We start from the raw sequence: 19,134 nt of genomic DNA on the forward strand, positions 1-19,134 counted from the left end.
CCCCCCCCCCCCCCAACAACCTGGTACTTAACGCCATAAAAGAAGAGTGTACGGACTGGGACTGGGTCACCAGGCCGAAAAACATACAAATCTCTCCAATATGCAGATAGAACACAAGTGCGTGAAACTCACTCACGCGCTCACCCAAGCCATTATGCGACGACGCAACTAGCTAATATTCGACCTCGTACATACATTGAGAAGTCCCAAAGCTTGAGCGAAACATTCATCGCCCGACCTATCAACTATCCCTCCAGGTCAAGCGATGAAGGAACTAGACAGACTGGGACTCCCCGAATGTGTGTACGGACCATACAGCAACATGTAGTATTCTCCAATAAATGAGTAAGCGAAATAGCATACGGAATTTCTACGCAACTCCACCAAGTTTACACCTCACGCCAACAAAGGAAATATACATTCGACCTCACTCGAATCAACAAGTCTAATTTCCACCTCGCTCGAAATAGCAAGATAAATTCGACCTCGCTCGAATCAACAAGTCTAATTTCGACCTCGCTGGAATTAGCAAGTTAAAATTCGACCTCGCTCGAATCAACAAGTCTAATTTCGATCTCGCTCGAATTAGCAAGATAAATTCAACCTCGCTCGAATCAACAAATCTAATTCGACCTTGCTCTCGAATCAACAAGTCTAATTTCGACCTCGCTCGAATTAGCAAGATAAATTCAACCTCGCTCGAATCAACAAGTCTAAATTCGACCTCGCTCGAATCAGCAAGACAAATTCAACCTCGCTCGAATCAACAGGTCTAAATTCGACCTCGCTCAAATTAGCAAGTTAAAATTCGACTTCGCTCGAATCAGCAAGACAAATTCGACCTCGCTCGAATCAACAGGTCTAAATTTGACCTTGCTCGAATTAGCAAGTTAAAATTCGACCTCGCTCGAATCACCAAGTTAAAATTCGACCTCGCTCAAATTAACAGACTAAATTTGACCTCGCTCAAATTAACTACCAAAAGTCAGGGACTCATTGTGAAAAGATCCGAGAAATTCAAAAAAAAAAAGAAAGGCTAAAGACATACAATCAATGACAAATCAATTGTTCCATTCAGAAGGAAAATAACGCTTACAAAGGGCCAAAAGGGGGTCCCCGCCCAACTAACTAAATACAGGAGGAAAAAATTAAGTACAAAGGCTTCACTCAACATTACCCCATCCACGCTGTCATCTCCCCCCCTGTTTGGTTCAGCGGTTCCGCCTCCACCGCCACTCTCTCCATTAGAATGCTCATCATCGAAAGAAAGCCCATCCTCGACCTCATCATCTCCACCGACCTCCGGTGTCGCGGGGTCATAGCACAGGCAAGCCGGGCCTCACGCGCTTTAACACAAAACTCTTCGAAAGCGACTTCAAAGACATTCCCCGCTGCCAACAAGCCCTTATATATATCCCGCTGAGCCTCAGAGTGGACCCACATCTCGTACAAACGGCGAGGAATGTCAACAAAGGCGGGCACAACATGAGTCGAAGCTAACAATTGCGCCCTCTGCGCCTCGAGGGCAGTAATTTGATCACCCAGGCTTGAGACGTCTATCTTAAGTTTGCCAATTCACTCATCAAGTCGCGCCTCCCTCAGAGTGGTCGTCCCCATCTCAGTGGCACATTCAGACCTGAGAACGCGGATAGAATCTTCCAACGTTGAAGCCCTCGACAAGGCTACTACTCGGGCTCCCTCAGCCCTCTCTAGCTCGGTCGCCTTCCCTTCCAATTCGGTCACCTTCTCCGCCAATTCAACACTTAAACCGGCGACCCTAATGTCACTCTGTTCGAGCTCCGCCCGCAGGGCCACCACCTTCGCCTGAAGATCAACACACTCAGCTACAACACCCTTGCTCACCTCAAGCTCTTCTTCTTTAGCCCTAAGCAGCCTCTCGAGTTTGCTGCATTTGCTCATAGACCGCAACAGGTCCTCGTCCTTCCGCTCCAACTCCTCCCTAAGGGACTGAGGATTGCCGGCCGCCCTGAGTCGTGCATGCATCTCGCGGTATTTGTCACGGTATCGATGGTATTTTGAAACCATTTTCTGAAAAGCGGCAGCCCGCCTCTCCTTGCTGCGGATACTCCCAGACTCCAAAATAAAAGTCTGAAGAAAGAGAAGAGAACAGAAAGTGAAAATTAGCAAGAGTAGAAGACGTAAAATGAAGAAATCAATAGACTCACCCTCAAAGCCATTCCGACTACGCCCCGTGATAGGCCAGCATCGCTGATCTCCTGAAGGGCCCTGCTTTCAGTAGCAGAACAAAGAAGGGCAAATTGGGGCACCAAGCTCACTGTGTCCTCCAACAAATTGCACTACGGAGCAATCTCGATCACGCGGGAGGAATCATCTGTTCTCGCCTCCACCCGAGTGAATCCCGCCTCAAACATGCTTATGTCTTCGGGGTCAATATCTGAACCGGATCCATAGTCGTCTACAACTACGCCCTTTGCCCTCTCACTGGCCGAAGAGGGAGCACAGGCATGTTGTGAAGTCGATGGCCCACTCGGAATGATCGCATCGGCCTCCGAGTTCTGCCCCCCTACCACGGTAGACCCTTCCCCCCCCCCCCACGCCAGAAACGGGAACCACCCCCATGCCCGAGGGGGATACGGTCTCCTCATCTAAATTGATATCACCAGCAGGCTTAGACACTACCAACACGGGATCGCACCTCGAAGGACCTTCGGTCCTGGGTACTCCATCGGCCCTTATTCTCCGCCTTTTTAATGGAGCCTTTTCGCCGTCGTCTTGAGACGATTTATCCACCAAATGAACCGCGGGAAGCAGAGCCTCCGCCTGATGAACAATCTCACGACAGCCGAGCCCGGGAGGGGCTGTAATTTGCAAAGTAGCAGCGGTCTGAACGCTCTCACTTGCAGCCACAATCGGTGCAGGTCTGATCAAGAGACTCGACTGACAGAAAGCAGGTATGGGAGCCCTCGCCTCCTCGTGACCCATCGACCTACCAATGAGAGAAGCTTAAACCAAAGAGGAAAATACAGAGCAAAGGGCAAAACTACTAAGGGCAAGACAAGATAACTCACCGGCAGAAGGTCTACGCCCGAATCTCTCGTGAAACGGCAACCATTCACGAATCCCCATCGTATGGCGTAAAACCTGGCTCATCCACTCGTGAATATCAACGACTACCGGAGGAGGTGCCTTCTTGGCTATAAAGTAGAGGGAAAAAAAAGAACAATCAGATCACCGGAAGGGGACAACGAGAAGCCATTTTTTTTATAAAAAATATACATATACAAAAAGAAACTTACGGACATAATTCCACTCCTCAAGAAATTCGTTAGGATTCGACACCACGTGCTCCGTCCTCACAAAGAAGAAGCTCTCCCAAAAGCGGCGATTGGTCTTGTCGTCCATATTCACCACCAAGCCCTTGGTCCCGCGGTGACGAAGATGTATCATAGTACCCCTGTAAAAACTGGGTACGAAGAGGTGAAGCAAGTGACTAAGAGAAATCCCCCGACCAGCCAGTTCCGTGTACTTGGTAAGCATGAGGAAGAGCTTGTATATATAGGGAGAGAGCTGAGCCGGGAACACCCCATAATAGCAACAAAAGTATTCCGCTAGGTAAGGAAGGGGAAGTGTGTAACCGATGACAAACGGGTACGCATAAAATGCACAGTACCCCGGGTGATGTATCTGCACGACCTCGTTACCCGCGGGAATGAGTTCGACATGATCAGGAATCCTCCACTTAGCCTTAAGCGCAGCAAGTGCCGCAGCGTCCATTACAAAAATGACGAGCTCGGGATCGGCGTCAGGTAAGTGCTTGAAATCAATCCTGGCTTTCCCCGAGTGTGGAATTATCTCATCCATGGTGGGAAAATTCTCATCTTCCACAAGGGATGTCCCTTCTTCATGGGAGGGCACATCCATTTCCGATGCAACGGTACCGACGACTCCATCGAAAGTAGAAGGCGCACTAGCCATGTTTTCTTTGGTTATGTAGATGATAGATGTTAAGGTAGAGGGAGTAACAATGGCAAGGAACTTCAAAAGAAGAGAGATGGGACATAAAAATCTGAGGAAGGAGGAAAGAGAAGCCTGGAATTTTTCGAATAATATATAGGAAACACAGCAATCCCAAATGAGGAGTTCCCTTCTCTATTTATAGGAATACAAACATCCTTAGCGGGAAAACAAAACGACATCACGTTAATTCCAAAGCAGAAGAGGCACGGGAAACGACGTAACGTATAGGGAACGTGTGCCATAATAACGCATGACAAATTGACGTCATTTCAAATGACGTAACGGTCAGGTATGGCTCTCGAAACATCACATCGTCATCTTGCTATGAAGGATCACTCTTCAGCCAACGTGCTCAAATTTCTCAAAAGGTGCAACTGGCGAACTTCGCCCACCGAGCTCGCCCAAAGGCAACCCTCGACGAACGGAGGGACTAACTGTATAGGTCAAAATCTGATCAAAAGAATTCTACTTAAGGAAGAACGACCAAGGATCAACCAAGCCGAAGTCATGTATAGGAAGCAATATACCGGCGAGTGATTTAGCTATGGTCGAGGTCGAGCACTTAATTCGGCCCGAACGGCTAGCTCAACACTTAGATATTTTAGAGGAATATTCTACGGGATATTCCAAGAACTTAGGTACTCCGGTTAAGGGCCGCTGGGTAAGAAAAGTGTTTTGTATAAATATCATGGAAGAGAGTAGTAGACGGGGGGGCTGATGGGAACACACAAAAAGAGAGACATCTCTCTGAAGGAGGAAAGGTTCTCTCCCCGGAGGTTCTCCGCCCAAAGAGGAGCAAAGAGTTTAGAATCTGGCTATTCATCTGTAAATCAACTTTACCAAATGTTTTGAGGTCTGTCTTGTTCGAGAACGGTGATTCTTTCCTTTATGTATTCTTCGTGGTAATTTAATATTATTGGAGCAACCATCCTTTTCTTGCATTATGGAATTTAATCGCAACTATAATCCATTTACATGTTCAGCTATGCTTGTTTATTTCTATCTTCTAACTCATATCTAGAATAAATTATCTCTGGCTAGAATTTACCCCATATCTTCTTATTCAATTAGTTTAGCAAAAAGGCCTACAACTTTTTGGTCGAACAAAGGGGGTGTGATATAGGAAACTTACCCTGATGCAAGTATCAGTGGTTGATTCCACGACTTGAACCTGTGACCTATATGATAATTTTACTGTTACTTCAAGCCCCTTCCAAACAATAGCTAGACAATATTTTCGTCTCATACGTCGTTGCTCCGTTGTTTCGTCTCATAGGTCTCTAATATTAAAATTATATTAGCTTTAAAATATGTCACGCGCTATATATAAAAACATAAGATTATGAAATTATACATACGCATGCCGGCATGCGTAGTGCAAATATTTAATGTTAAAGATTATAGATTAAGGTATTTACTTTTGAGGCATTAAATGAACCACTTTTTAACGCGTTTGTTTGAGTATAATATTCATACGTATAAAAGAACCTTCACGTCAACATGCATGAGTTAGACCTTTCAGCCTTTGGACTATATATAGAAATTTTTGCCTTAACAGCTCCTTTTCTTTTCCTAAAAAAAGCTCTATTTTCTTTCTTAGGGAGGACATGTTCACATTCAAGAATGACTCATCAATATGTATTAATCTATTACATAGCAGGTTAGTTATCATTTTTACACTATCACCATTTGTCAGTCTATAGTATATAGCATGTTTAATTATTATTTTTACCAAATTAAAATTACTTCATTTTTAGAGATTTACTTGTTATTACCTTACAAGAAATGGAATGCGGTAACTTAAACTCGTTATAATATGAGATCGTTATTTTATGGATGTGTGTCAGTGTGAGGGGGGAGGGGGGGGGGGGGGAGGGATTACGGGATCTTTAGAAAAATAGTCAACCGTATTTATTGTTTATTTTTCCTAGTTGGTATACATAAATTGTACTTAATTATACACATATTATACATGAACTATACATATATTATATATTTGATTTCAATTTTTAGTTTAAGCAGTTAAATAGGCGGCTATTCAGGTTAATTTTTCAATTAATAAAATTTTCTGCTCTAATGAATGTGGTACAATGTTATCCCAACAGCCATGTAATAAGCCTGGATTTGTTAAATTCTAAGTAGTACGTATATAAATATATGTGTATTGATTATTATTCAGTAATCAACACATCTGATCTCCTCTGACACATGATTAGATCTAAATGCTAAAATCAACATATAATGACCCACCCAAGAAAGCCTAAACCGTCGTTGAACTAAAAAAAGAGTAAAGTTATATACAGAGTGTATTTTTTTTACACTATTAATTCAATAAGTAATTATAACAGTTTATTGCTCTATTTTTCAAGTTACCATAGAAGACTTGAAATTGCAGAGTTATCTTATTGTTGCAGGTCAACCTTAACTTCAACACAACATAACACTCGAGAAAAATTGAAATCTAGCACAATTCATGAATTCTTTTTCACAATCTTCATAATAGAATAGAAACATTCAAAAAATAGCCATTTCAACCACAAAATCACACACATAATTACCACATGGCAGTCTTCAGAAGGTACAGGAGAAACAAAGACAGGCATTAGAGGAGAATTCTCCACCTTCTGAAATGTTTTACTAAATTGAAACTGGTTCAGGCATTTCATTTTAAGTAAATACAATCTGTGAACTTTTGAGCAACACTATTGCTAGGCTCAAACCTCAAAAGTCAACATGCCATGCAGCGACCATCTAGCAAAGGGTAGGGCAGCCCGGTACACGAAGCATACCCATTTACGCAGGGTCCGGGGAAGGGCCACACCCCAAGGGGTATGATGTAGACAACATACCCTAATGCAAGCATTAGTGGCTGCTTCCACGGCTCAACCCGTAACCTATAGGTCACACGGAGAAAACTTTACCATTACTCCAAGGCTCCCCTTCACCATCTAGCAAAGGGAACTGCTAAATTACATAATACAAATTGCAAAAAAGTAGCTATTGAAGATGCTAAAACAAAACAACCATAAACAAGATATAGAGATGGAGCAAATTTCTGATTTGTTCTTAATTAACCAGGACCGACTTTGGGAATGTCATAGTGCTCGCTCATGTTTGCCAAGTACTGATTGAAATCTTCGATTCGGTCACGATGTGATTTATTAGCAGTCTTGGCCATCTTATGCATGTCAATCCTCTCCCTTTGTTCTATGTAGCGCCTCTCTGCAGGGGTTAGATTATCATCCCAGCGACCAGCATTTTCTTCACCAACAGATTTAGTGGCATCGGTACTCTCTTCCTTGATGGGATCATCTAAAGATCCACTACCACCATCTACATCCAGTCAGAAACATTTAGTGAAGTGTGTAGACAAGAGAAACCATATATCATCACTCAGAACATACAAGATGAAATGTATCTAGGCTGGAAAGTGGAATATGCCTCAGTTACTCATCCAATATTGTTTGGAAACAATGAGAACAGCATTTAGCCATTAAGGCATTAATTGAATTTCAAATTGCTGGAACGTGTCAAAAATTGTAGTTCCTCATTGTCCTAAGAAGGCTTAATGTGGTCAACAGTTGTTAAATTACTACTTCTAGCCCTACCTGTCGTATCACTAAACTCTACCATGCAAAAAACATATTTCCATTAGATGAGAGAAAATTGGAATTTTAGGACCATCAGTTTGAATCACAACAATAAACTGTTCAACCGTTATGGACAAGCTATCATCTATCAGTTTCACTGTACTCCAACCAAGTTGAATGCAGAGGGAGGGTGGGAGGAATCAGTAAATAGGAACAGTAATACCAAAAGCACAAGACTTTATGCACTTGGAGATATCACCACTCACCTGTTGAAAGCTCCTTTCCTGTAACCTGGGAGATTTGATCATAATCCTTCTTTTCTTTCTTTTTCTTTTTCTTTATTCCAGCAGCTTTTACATCCAATGCCTTTCCCTTTAGTTTCAACTTCCCGCCAACCACATTATCATACGCAGACATTTCTGCCAGGAAAGTCAAAAACATTAAGCTTTGGCCACAATAACAAAAACTGTAAGGAAGAGAACTATTACAGATTGATAAGCTTAATATGTAGGCATTCACATGTCATATTTTCAAACTGAATATCTGTGTATGTGGTTCAGCAGTAAGTTATGGTGCACAACTAACTGTCTATTGTTCATGCATATGCCTACTTTTATCCATTTTAATATAATCAGCATCCTGACAAGCTACAAATACTTTCCTCATTATTCACACACTTTTCTTAAATTTCAATATAAATAGTATATATGCATTTGACATGATTCACCTATTTTTCCGGCTGCCAGTTGGCCACACCCAACCAGTAAAAGAGGAGAACTAATACTAGGTTTTGAAACCTAACACTTATAGGTAGGAGTGGCAAACGGGCAGGTCGGGTCGGATATGGTTCGGGTCGAAAACGAGTAATGAAGAAAAAACGGAATAAATTATCCGATCCAACCCATATTTAATACGGATAAAAAACGGTTTAACCGGCGGATAATATGGGTAACCATATTATCCATGACTTCTTGCATATGATCACTTTTGGGAGAATTCTTAATCTCCCTAACTTGAGGAACCCCCAATTTGAGGATTTACAAATGTAAAAGTTAGACTCATTCGTTATCCATTGGTTACCCATTGGATATCCATTTTCTAAATGGACAATATGGTTCTTATCCATATTTGACCCGTTTTTAAAAAGTTCATTATCCAACCCATTTTTTAGTGGATAATATGGGTGGTTAACTGTTTTCTTTTAACCATTTTGCCACCCCTACTTATAGGTATATGGCACAAAAATAAGAATAGCTTGTAGAAAACATTGCATTGTGAATTTCGTGGAATTCAAACTAGGATCGATAAAATATCATCCCCATGTTTGAATGCAAAATCACAAGGGCTCAAGTGTCTAGTCAATGCTCAAACATGACTACAATAGTTCCAAACTTTCAAGTTTCTCAATTTACCAGTTGACCTGCCCAGACAAGAAGTTAAACCAACTATATCAACCTCGTCATCACATTTGTTGGGCCACGAGGATGCGGATTATTGAACCGGGAATGTTCTTTAAATTTCTAGAGAATATGTGTCTAGATTTATATGTCTAGATTCATTGTACTTGAATAATGAAAATCTTATAGAGTGTTGTATAAGAGATCTTACGATATTGTGCATTTGCTTTTAATTATATACTCTCATTAGCCTAGAGAATGATTACCAACCATATTGTCCGTAGCCTAAGACTCGTATATAAGGAGCACCTCTTGTACATTATTACTTAATCAAGCGAATATGATTTTTCTAATGTTAGTGGAGACTCAAATAGCCTCTGTGATCTTGGTAGAAACAAGTGTCAATAAACATTAGCCTATAAAATGCTACCAATAAAAAAGAATAGGATAAAGGCATAGTTGATGGTTAAGTCATCCATTAGAGCTTCTTCACTTTCCAAAAATCCTTTAACTAGGCAATTTCAGGGATGCTGCAATTACTTCCCAATTTGCACGCCAAAAACAAAGCGATTCACAAACAGATAAAAGTATAATCATATATGCTTCAATAAATCAACACAACAGATTTCATGAGCTTAAAATTCACATACTTTCGATTACATACCAGTAAAAAACACCCCGATTCCTAAATCTCACATCACCATATATTTTAGCTCCGAAAGAATTAGACTTTTCACGCTTCATAACAGGAATAAAAACTGAACTAAATATAAATTAACCAAATATATTCAAATAGATTTAAAAAAATTCACAATTAAAAAAACAATAAAGCAATTAATTAATTTGAAGGTTTTATATTATAAACCAAATATGAGAAAGAGATACAGATGAAACCATGGTGGAGGCGATGCCGCCGCCGACGGATGTCGGAGGGCGGAGGACTCACCGGAGGAGAGTTAATACGGCAGCGTCAGAACTGCACCGGAGCTTCCAAAAGCAGCAACAGATAGAAAGTGAAATAAAAATCGGGATTTTAGCTTTGGATGAAAAACGATGATATTTACGTTCGAGACCCAAAGTTTATTTAATTACATAAAGACTCCTAACTTTTCTAGGATTCTTGGAAGCATCAGATGTTTTTCCTAGTGTGAGCCTTAAAAGTCCCCGAAGTTAGGCAATCAACATAAATTCCTTTAAAAATACATTCGTCTTTTTTAATGACTCTTCTTATAGAATAGAAGAAGTGGCGGAGGCAGGATCTCCACGAAGGGGGTTCAAACTTTTTTTTTGTAGCTAGTGGGAATTGAACTTGTGACGTTATGAATGTTTTGAACCCCCTTGACCACTAAACTACACTTTTGGATTGTGTTAAGGGGGTTCAAAACTTAATATATAGAGATAAAAACCAGATTTTACCTTATATATACAGTGTAATTTTTCGGCGAAGGGGGTTCGGGTGAACCCCCTTGCGCCCCCCTAATTCCGCCCCTGAATAGAATATGTTGCTTAGGATCTTGCTCCAGTTGCTAATCTCCTTCGTTACCTTGGGTTTTCTGACCGGTAATATCGAGAAATTCTAAATATATTTGATATTTTTATCAATCATCCAAATTTACGTTGTAAAACGATCGACGTATTATGGTATTTTGATATTTCCCGAACTATCATTTAATTTCTAAGCTTTAAATCAATCTTTAATAGCAGAATTTTAGAGTCGACGGAAAAAATTAAAACACCATAAAGAGTTTTAAGTGTCTACACCAAACATTTGTTGGTTAAAGCAATCATTGTTCAGAGTGTCCTGTTATAGCATTAATCCCAATGTTTATGTGGTCCCTGTTGCTATTAACTCAAAACTTGTGAGCCTAAGTAGAAATTTGAAAAGTTCTTAGTTGTCTTTGTTTTATAAATCATGGGTAGTTAAAATTCTTACAAAATGTATTTGTTTATTTTCTTGGAAATGATACTGATATTTTCTAAGCAATTCACACAGTTTAGTTATATTAATATGACAAAAAATAATTTTGTGAGAGTATAACTTTAGTGTCATAGTAGATCTTTAATGTGCCAAAAAATAATTTTTATAATTTTTATTATTATAGTGTGTAAAACGATTAACCATACGTGAATTAACCCCAAAAGATAAGCAAGAATATGCAAAATTCTTTTATAATAGTATGAGGCGTGAAATTCAAAAATAGCCAGATTTATAACTGGTCGTTCAAAAATATCCCAGTTTTAAAAGTAATCGAAATTTAGCCACTTTTCATGTAAAGAAAAATCTGAGCGAAAACACTGTTCAAAACCCGGAAAATACGCCAGTATATTATGCTGGAGTTCCAGCATAAGTATACTTGAACTCCAGCATATTATACTGGAGTTCCAAGATAAGTATGCTGGAACTCCAGCATAATATGATGGAGTTCCAGCATAAGTACACTAGAACTCCAGCATAATATACTGGAGTTCCAGCAAGTATACCGGTCCAGCATAATATACTGGAGTTTGGAGCACCGGTGCTCCAGTCTCCAGTATATTATACTGGAGCCAGCAAAGTATACCGGTCCAGCATAATATGCTGGAGTTCACACACAGGTGCACCGAACTCCAGTATATTATGCTGGACCGGTCTCTGCTGCAGCAAAATAGTGGCTATTTTTCATTGACTTGGTAAACGCTGGCTATTTTTGAATGACCAGTCCGAAAACTGGCTATACCGTGCGATTTTAACTAGTATGAGCTAGCTAATTTTCGGATTGATAATTGAAAAATAGACAACGTTTGCAAAGTCATTAAAAAATAGCCAGCGTTTGCAAATTAATTGAAAAATGGCCATTATTTTGCTGAAACACGAAAAGTTCTAGCATAATATGCGGGATTATGAAGCTTATGCATATAAACTTTCAGCATATTATGTTGGAACTCCATCACATTATGCTGGAAGCTCATATGTAAAAAAATCGAACTCCAGTATATTATGCCGGAATATTTTCAGATTTTTAAGGGTATCTTTGTTCAGATTTTATCTTTACGTAAAAAAGTGGCTAAAATTTAATTACTTTTGAAAGTGTGACTATTTTGCAATGGCAGTTATAAATCTAGATATTGTTTTATTTTTCCCCCTCTATTGTTTTATGTCAATTGCCAAGGGCCCCGGAGAAGTATCAAACATTGACTCATATATTGATCAAAAGCACAAGAGCTATCTTAATACTTTACTAATGCACCAAAAATATTCTTTTATATTCTACCATCCTCTTTCAATAGAGGATCTTATTCTGGAAATAGTTCAATAAGTAAAAAAAAGAACAGTCCGATGTACGAAGAAAAAAAGAAAAGAAGACTCTAAACAAGTGCCTACTCTTAAAGAGCCTCTTGTTATTATTCATTGCTTGTATTAGCTAATTTCTTTTCATTTTTTTCCATTTAACCATTTTCATGGCTCAATGAACGGAGAAGACCTATATTATATAGTCAATAGACTGCCGGAATCTCGCTTTTCGTCGCCGAAAATCCGTTGCCGGAAGTCATCAACCATCATCGGAAGTCCTTGCCGGAGGGAAACTGTTGGCTCCCATCCAAGAAGTTGTTTTGCTTTTGTAATGTCAGGTTTCCTCTTGTGAGGATCATCTTCTGTGTTAGGCCTAAATTCTATCTTTGCATTTGGATCTATTGTTTCTTGCACCACCTGCAGATATTTGCCCAACAAAACTTTTAATAAGTAGTACCTTTAGTGTATATCTCGAAACAAACGCTACTAAAAAATAGATATTAGCGAAGGACAAATTCTATAGCTAAAGAGAAAAATCGTTGCTATTATCAAGAAATTTTGTTAGCTACGAACAATTTAGCGATAGATTAGCGACTAGGTTCATAACTTGTTTTTTTTGTACTGAAAGTAATGAATATCAAATCTAATAAAGGATGTGGTTTTCATTCCTATTTTTTGAACTATTGTTCTACATTCATGCATTTCTTGATGTATGTTAACATAGCTAGTTTGTACTATCGCTTACCTGATTGACCTGCTTTATGATTAATTTCTTGATAGAAAATGCTACTAAAGCTTAGCTAGCGCTGCATCTTGTTAATATCATCTGAATTTGCCTTAGCTCGAATCCAATGCTCCTTTATTTGCTTATAGAAGGATTCAATAACCCTCAATGTTTAGGACTCATCAAACTTGATGGGGTCGTTTGGTTCAAAATAAGAATATCACATTAGGATTATATCATGAATACCTTATCTCACCTTCTGTATGAGATAAGTTATACCAAGATTTTGGTGAAAAAATAATATAAGTTTTAGCTAATACCTCTAACTAAATACGAATTAAATTTAATTCAAAAATTTATATCAACACTAACCCATCTAATCCCTTGAACTAAACGGCTCATAGATATATGTGAAATGGTCAACCGCGAAAGACATTAGGATTACAAAATACTCCTACTAACTATCCAACTCCACTTATAGATATACTTAATTTCACACAATAGCAATATCATGATGCATATTTTGGCCCGCCATTATACTTATTTAAAACAAACTTTAATCTAACGATATAGAACAACTACATACACATTTTTTCTAGTTCTAGGTTATATATATGAGCAAAAAATATACATGAGCATGCAAATGAAAAAGTAGATTTGACTTGAAAATTGAGTTTCAAGATTCAATCACCGGATGCAATTAAGAAAATTAAAAATGGATTAAAGTCATTTATCTATAATACCTTAGCCAATTCAAGCATGGTGAATTCGCCGGGATTTCCAAGATTGAAAGGACCCACATGATCTCCTTCCATCAACCTCATCAAACCTTCTACCTGTATAATTACATCAATCAAACATAACGTATTTACATGATCAGGTCATTTATGAGTTCTAAATTTGCCACAAAATCATTTATTTTCTGGGTTCGCTATTAAATATTTATACATATTTGAATAATTTCTTAATATAAATATAATATTTAAGTAAATATGGCTGAGTTCGACTGAACCTGCACACAATAGGCTAGCTCCGCCTCCGTATAATATTCTATCACATGTTAAAGTTCATTTAGTATAAAAAAAATATTTATATCGACAGTGTACATAACTTAAATTCAAGTAAATATTGGTTTTTTTTCCAGAAGAATCGCAATTAGCTTTTCATAATAACTCTGTAACAATTATTTTTTGACTGAGATGAATAAGTGAAGAGGAAATAAAAAATTTACCAAATCAGAAACAAACTGAAAGCTCCTGGTTTGCTTCCCATCTCCATAAACTGTCATTGCCTCCTTTCTCAAGGCCTAAAGATTTTTATATATTCAAATGAAAGTAGTGAATATTGAATCAAATCAAATGCAAAGAATACAATATTGGGATTTTCTTTAATTTGATAATCAAATTCACAAACCTGTGCAACAAAATTGCTCACAACACGACCATCATCTATGCACATACGTGGTCCATATGTGTTGAAAATCCTAGCAATCCTAACCTGTAAAAAACCAATTTTTCGTTAAATTGAACACTCTTCAGCATGAAAATTAACATAGAGATTAATATCTCTTTTTATTTGACATAGGAAAATGTTCAAAATTTGCCGTGTACTATTTGGAATTGCTCAATTTTATCATTTATTACATTTTTGGTCCATTCATACTCTTGTTATTAGTATTTACCCTCTATTATTAACTGAGTTCCAATTTAAAATTGGTGGACTTCATATGTCCAAATCAATAGGAAAATAAGTTCAAATTTACTTCTTAGCTTCTTATTATTATTTAAAATTACGTTAAGGTGGAGCTCCGTTAGGGGGTCAAGGCAAAACGAATTTTTTTAATAATGGCAGGGATAGTATTGGACCAAAAATTTAACGGAGAACAAAATTGTGCAATTATATATATATATATATATATATATATATATATATATAGAATAAACCTCAATGTTGAGTCCTCTATGGTAGTCCATTGTCAAAGTTTCAGCTGTACGTTTTCCTTCATCATAACAACTGCGAACACCTGCTCAATACTCATTTCAAAAGGTAAAGCAAAACATTAGTTTTGTAACATCATACAAATAACAATCTGCTATCACAAGTTAAAATATACGAATAGTATACATTAGACTGACAATATATAATTAAATCCATTATCAAAAGTACGTAGTAGAGTGAAGTGGCTTACCAATGGGATTAACATTGCCCCAATAAGTTTCAGCCTGAGGATGTTGCAATGGATCACCATACACTTCACTTGTGCTTGTAAGCAAAAATCGAGCTCCTATTCTTTTTGCTAATCCCAACATGTTCAATGTTCCCATCACATTTGTTTTGTGATATCTATCCAATTCAAAGTCAAGGAATCTTGCCCAAAAGATACATCCAAAATATATACCAACATGATTTACATAGTATAATTTGTATGCAGTGAACTACTACAACAATAATCCAGTAAAATCATACAAAGTGGGGAGAGTATGCAGATCTTACCCCTACCCCAAGGGAGCAGAGATGCTATTTCCGATAGACCCTCGACTCAAGAAGACGGAAAGAGATAATACATCAGTACTATCAATAGAAACCATAGAAGCAATAACAGCATCATAAGAACCAAAAAATAGATGAAATAAAGAAATAACAATAACCAGTAAATAAGGCCTGGCACTATGAAAAACGGAAGATTAGTTGAACATAACATTAACCACTAGCAGTCTAAGATAAAATCCTAACTGACTAGCCTTTCACCGGTACGAAGTAGAAATATGTTCAACTACCTCCTAACCTACAACCCCGATGCTCGACCTCCACACATTTGCAGTGAACTACATAGTTATATAATTCACAACTACAATTTGAATAGAAGAGAATAATCCTAAAAAGATTTAATTTTACTTATTTATCTTTCTCATTTTAATAAAATAATCATATAACTAAGAACATTTGTAATAAGACATAAAAACGACTTGATTGCATATATGGACATAAAAGGTGCAATGTATCAAATTCTCATTAAGAAATACGGATTATACCATCTTGAGTACCTGTAATGCTAAAAATGATTTTATTTATATGCACAGAGGGTAAAGATTTTTACACTATCAATATATCTTAAACAAATAACTTATCTTATTAACCATATTACTAATATCTTGTTATAAACAGTTATTTATAGTTACTTTTTAGATGACAAAAATTTCTGTTACTGTCTATCCAAAATCTCTCCCCTCTATCCCTTTTCAACCAACACCATCAATCCTATTTTTCACTGGATTAAAGCCAAATATTTAAAAAGGGCACCCGATGCACAAGGTATCCCATGTTTATACAGGGTTCGACGAAGGAGCGTACCCTAAGGGGTGTCATCTAGACAGTCTACCCAAATGCAAGCATTAATGGTTGCTTCTCGGCTCGAACCCGTAATCTATAGGTCATATAGAAACAATTTTACCGATACTCCAATGCTCCCCTTTAAAGCCTGAATATAAAGAAAGGAGATCAAAAAGATAGTCGAACGACTCAGTATTTATGTCTTAAGGTCATGCTAAAAACATAAATTAAAAAAAAAAATCCAAAATGTGAAAGGATATGATGGTCTTGACTGGATTATACTTGTAAGAAACAGGAGAAGCTGGACATGCCAAATGATAAATCTGATCAACTTCTAACAAAATTGGCTCGACGACGTCGTGTCGAATGAGTTCAAATCTAGGGTTCTTGAAATGGTGTAACAAATTCTCTTTTCGACCTGTGAAAAAATTATCAACTACAATCACACTATCTCCTCGTGCTATTAGTCTGTCAACCAAATGGCTCCCAACAAATCCAGCTCCACCTGTTACTAATATTCTCAAACTCTTGCTCTTTAATCCCAATGGAACCTTTCCACCTGCAACATGCAAGTTTTGTATATTCTCAAATCAAGGGCAAAATAAGTTCATATGTTGAAAGTTGTGTTGCTCGGACTATTCAAAGTTGACGCCGAGTGTGCAGTGACGGAAGCAGGATTTTCACCAAGGGATTTAAAAAAGGTAAAAAAAGTAAACACGCTAAGAATTAAGGGGATTCAACGTCTAATTATATACATGAAAAAATTAACTTTATTTGCATAGTGTAATTTTCAAAAAAGGGGATTCGGCTGAACCCCTTCCGCCCACCTAGCTCCGCCCCTGCGCAGTGCGTGTCATGTTTCTAAAAAATAGTGTATTTTTGTAAGATTTTAGAATATGATCGATCCAACACGAGTGAGACAACATCTTAAGAGCAATATAGGTTGAAAGGAACAAATACGCTTTATGTATAGTCAATCAACTACACCATAATTTTAAGATAGTTAAAATTGGTTATATAAATTCTTTATATGTATTCCATATATTGAGTCCATTTTATACTAATATTCAATAATCTGTACTTTTAAGACCATTTAACATTACAGAAATTCTCTGAATCTCACATTTGTTTCTACTATCAGAGTTAGATAGAACACAGATTCAACTAATTAAACCTATCATTTTCCAAACTGGACATAAATATATATTTTAAAAAATTAACAAAATTTAAGTAAATTAAATTTTTAACTCATAATTTCTAAAGTGCAATACGTGCAATAGTAAAAACCTTATTAAAGATTGAACATATAAACTTTAAATCCTAAATCTACTTTGTGTATGATAATATACACATCTCTAGCCAATATAAAAAGACTTATGTAAACACAAAACTTAAAAAATTGCTTAAGAATGAGGGAGAAAAAGTGCAAGGATTTCTTTGCAAAGAATTGAAGTCTAGCATTCTTGATTTTCCATTTAAGAATGGTATAAGTTCAAATTTCAAGATTTAGGTTACGCTAGACGGATCTAGAACTAGCAATTACCTCGAGTCAAATAAATTAATTATTTTCGCCTCAAATTATGTATACATATGAAGAAAAAAAAAAATTAAGATCACATTTATCCGTCACTCATTAACTTTAAAACCTGAATTCGCCGTAACCATATACCTGCATTAATGTTGTGGTCAGCTTCATCAACCAACTCGTATGCTATTCTTCTTGGAATCGGATTCGACACAAATGTATTTGTATCTTGAATATCATTGTTAAACTCGGACCTCAACGGAGAAGAAGACACAGAAACCAGAGAAAAAATAACAACAGACATGCCAATTCCAATCAAAAGACATACAAGTCTTTGCTTTTCAAGCACATATTGAATTGGATATTTCAATGAAAATCTCTTCATGTTGTTTTTCTTTACGTAATTTCTCTGAAACACCTCATTATCAGCTCCCATGTTGGCTTTTTGTAAATAAAATTCTCTCTTTTTTTTTTCTCCCTCTTTTTAAGATCTAAGGAGAATGAAAAAAAGAAAATGTTGTTTGTTTACTTTGTGTGAGAAAGACAATTAAGAAGAGAAAACGAAGATGGCGGTGAATGAAGAAAGTGGAAGCGTTTGCATGAATTTTCGCCGTAATAAGATGGATGTCTGAGGAGACTAGTGGCTTTCTTCACTTTGCTTTTTAGCAAATTAAGCTATTCCAAGTGTAATTATATTATGTTCCAATTTTCTAATTATATTATTCCCTCTATCCCAATTTATGTAAAGGTGTTCGGATTTTGAGAGTCAAAAAAATCCTTCTTTGATCGCGAATTCGCGATTCTCTTATATGCCTTTTATTTGTTTTAAAATTATTAATAGTTGTAATTTATGAGCCGTGGGTCTATTGGAAACAACCTCTCTACCTTCAGTAGGGATAAGGTCTGCGTACACATTACTGGGTATGATGTTGTTGTTAATAATTGTAATTTATATCACTTTTTACATAGTGTCTAAATATGTAAATTTTATTATTAAAAATTTAAAGATTCTATGTCTAAAATCACATTCAGAATTAAGAAGTTTGAATCTCGATAAATGAAAAGTATCACATAAATTGGGACAAAAGGGGGTATACTATATTTTTCCCTATAGAAAGTGAGTTACTAAGAGCCTGTTTGGATGGGCTTATTTTAAGTAGCTTTTAAGCCAAATAGCATTTAAGCCATAAGTTAGGATTTCTAGCTTTTGACTTTTGGCTTGTTTTTTGTCATTTTAGCTTAAAACAAGTGCTTAAAAATACTTTTTTTACTTTATTCAAACACTACAAAATGGCTTA

At 37.2% G+C, this 19,134-nt stretch overlaps 2 protein-coding genes across 2 annotated transcripts; both read right to left on the minus strand.

Annotated features, from left to right (window-relative positions):
• Nucleotides 1-6,578: 6,578 nt before the first annotated feature.
• LOC109241276 (protein FAM32A) lies at nucleotides 6,579-10,039 on the minus strand. Its single transcript, XM_019408001.1, has 3 exons — nucleotides 9,933-10,039; nucleotides 7,856-8,008; nucleotides 6,579-7,332 (listed from the first exon to the last, which is right to left on the minus strand). The coding sequence occupies exons 2-3, from the start codon at nucleotides 8,004-8,006 to the stop codon at nucleotides 7,070-7,072; spliced, it is 414 nt and encodes a 137-aa protein (XP_019263546.1). The 5' UTR covers nucleotides 8,007-8,008; nucleotides 9,933-10,039; the 3' UTR covers nucleotides 6,579-7,069.
• Nucleotides 10,040-12,148: 2,109 nt separating this feature from the next.
• LOC109241277 (UDP-glucuronic acid decarboxylase 4-like) lies at nucleotides 12,149-18,398 on the minus strand. The gene is made up of 8 exons (XM_019408002.1): nucleotides 17,981-18,398; nucleotides 16,572-16,870; nucleotides 15,170-15,317; nucleotides 14,925-15,004; nucleotides 14,395-14,478; nucleotides 14,213-14,287; nucleotides 13,725-13,817; nucleotides 12,149-12,674 (listed from the first exon to the last, which is right to left on the minus strand). Exons 1-8 carry the CDS (start codon nucleotides 18,270-18,272, stop codon nucleotides 12,453-12,455), a joined length of 1,293 nt encoding a protein of 430 aa, XP_019263547.1. The 5' UTR covers nucleotides 18,273-18,398; the 3' UTR covers nucleotides 12,149-12,452.
• Nucleotides 18,399-19,134: the final 736 nt, after the last annotated feature.

The sequence above is a fragment of the Nicotiana attenuata genome, unplaced genomic scaffold, assembly GCF_001879085.1.
Source record: "Nicotiana attenuata strain UT unplaced genomic scaffold, NIATTr2, whole genome shotgun sequence".
In the NCBI taxonomy this organism is placed as follows: Eukaryota; Viridiplantae; Streptophyta; class Magnoliopsida; order Solanales; family Solanaceae; genus Nicotiana; species Nicotiana attenuata.

Bases quoted from the DNA above. Each gene is read 5' to 3' on its own strand.
- LOC109241277 (XM_019408002.1), bottom strand. From the start codon at position 18,272: ATGGGAGCTGATAATGAGGTGTTTCAGAGAAATTACGTAAAGAAAAAC. The intron at 15,318-16,571 runs ATATCCTTTCAC...GATAGATATCAC, and splicing joins ATAATCCAGTCAAGACCATC to AAAACAAATGTGATGGGAAC. The intron at 14,288-14,394 runs GTTTGTGAATTT...AAAAATCTTTAG, and splicing joins TGAGCAATTTTGTTGCACAG to GCCTTGAGAAAGGAGGCAAT.
- LOC109241276 (XM_019408001.1), bottom strand. From the start codon at position 8,006: ATGTCTGCGTATGATAATGTGGTTGGCGGGAAGTTGAAACTAAAGGGA. The intron at 7,333-7,855 runs GTGAGTGGTGAT...GACTGGATGTAG, and splicing joins AGGAAAGGAGCTTTCAACAG to ATGGTGGTAGTGGATCTTTA.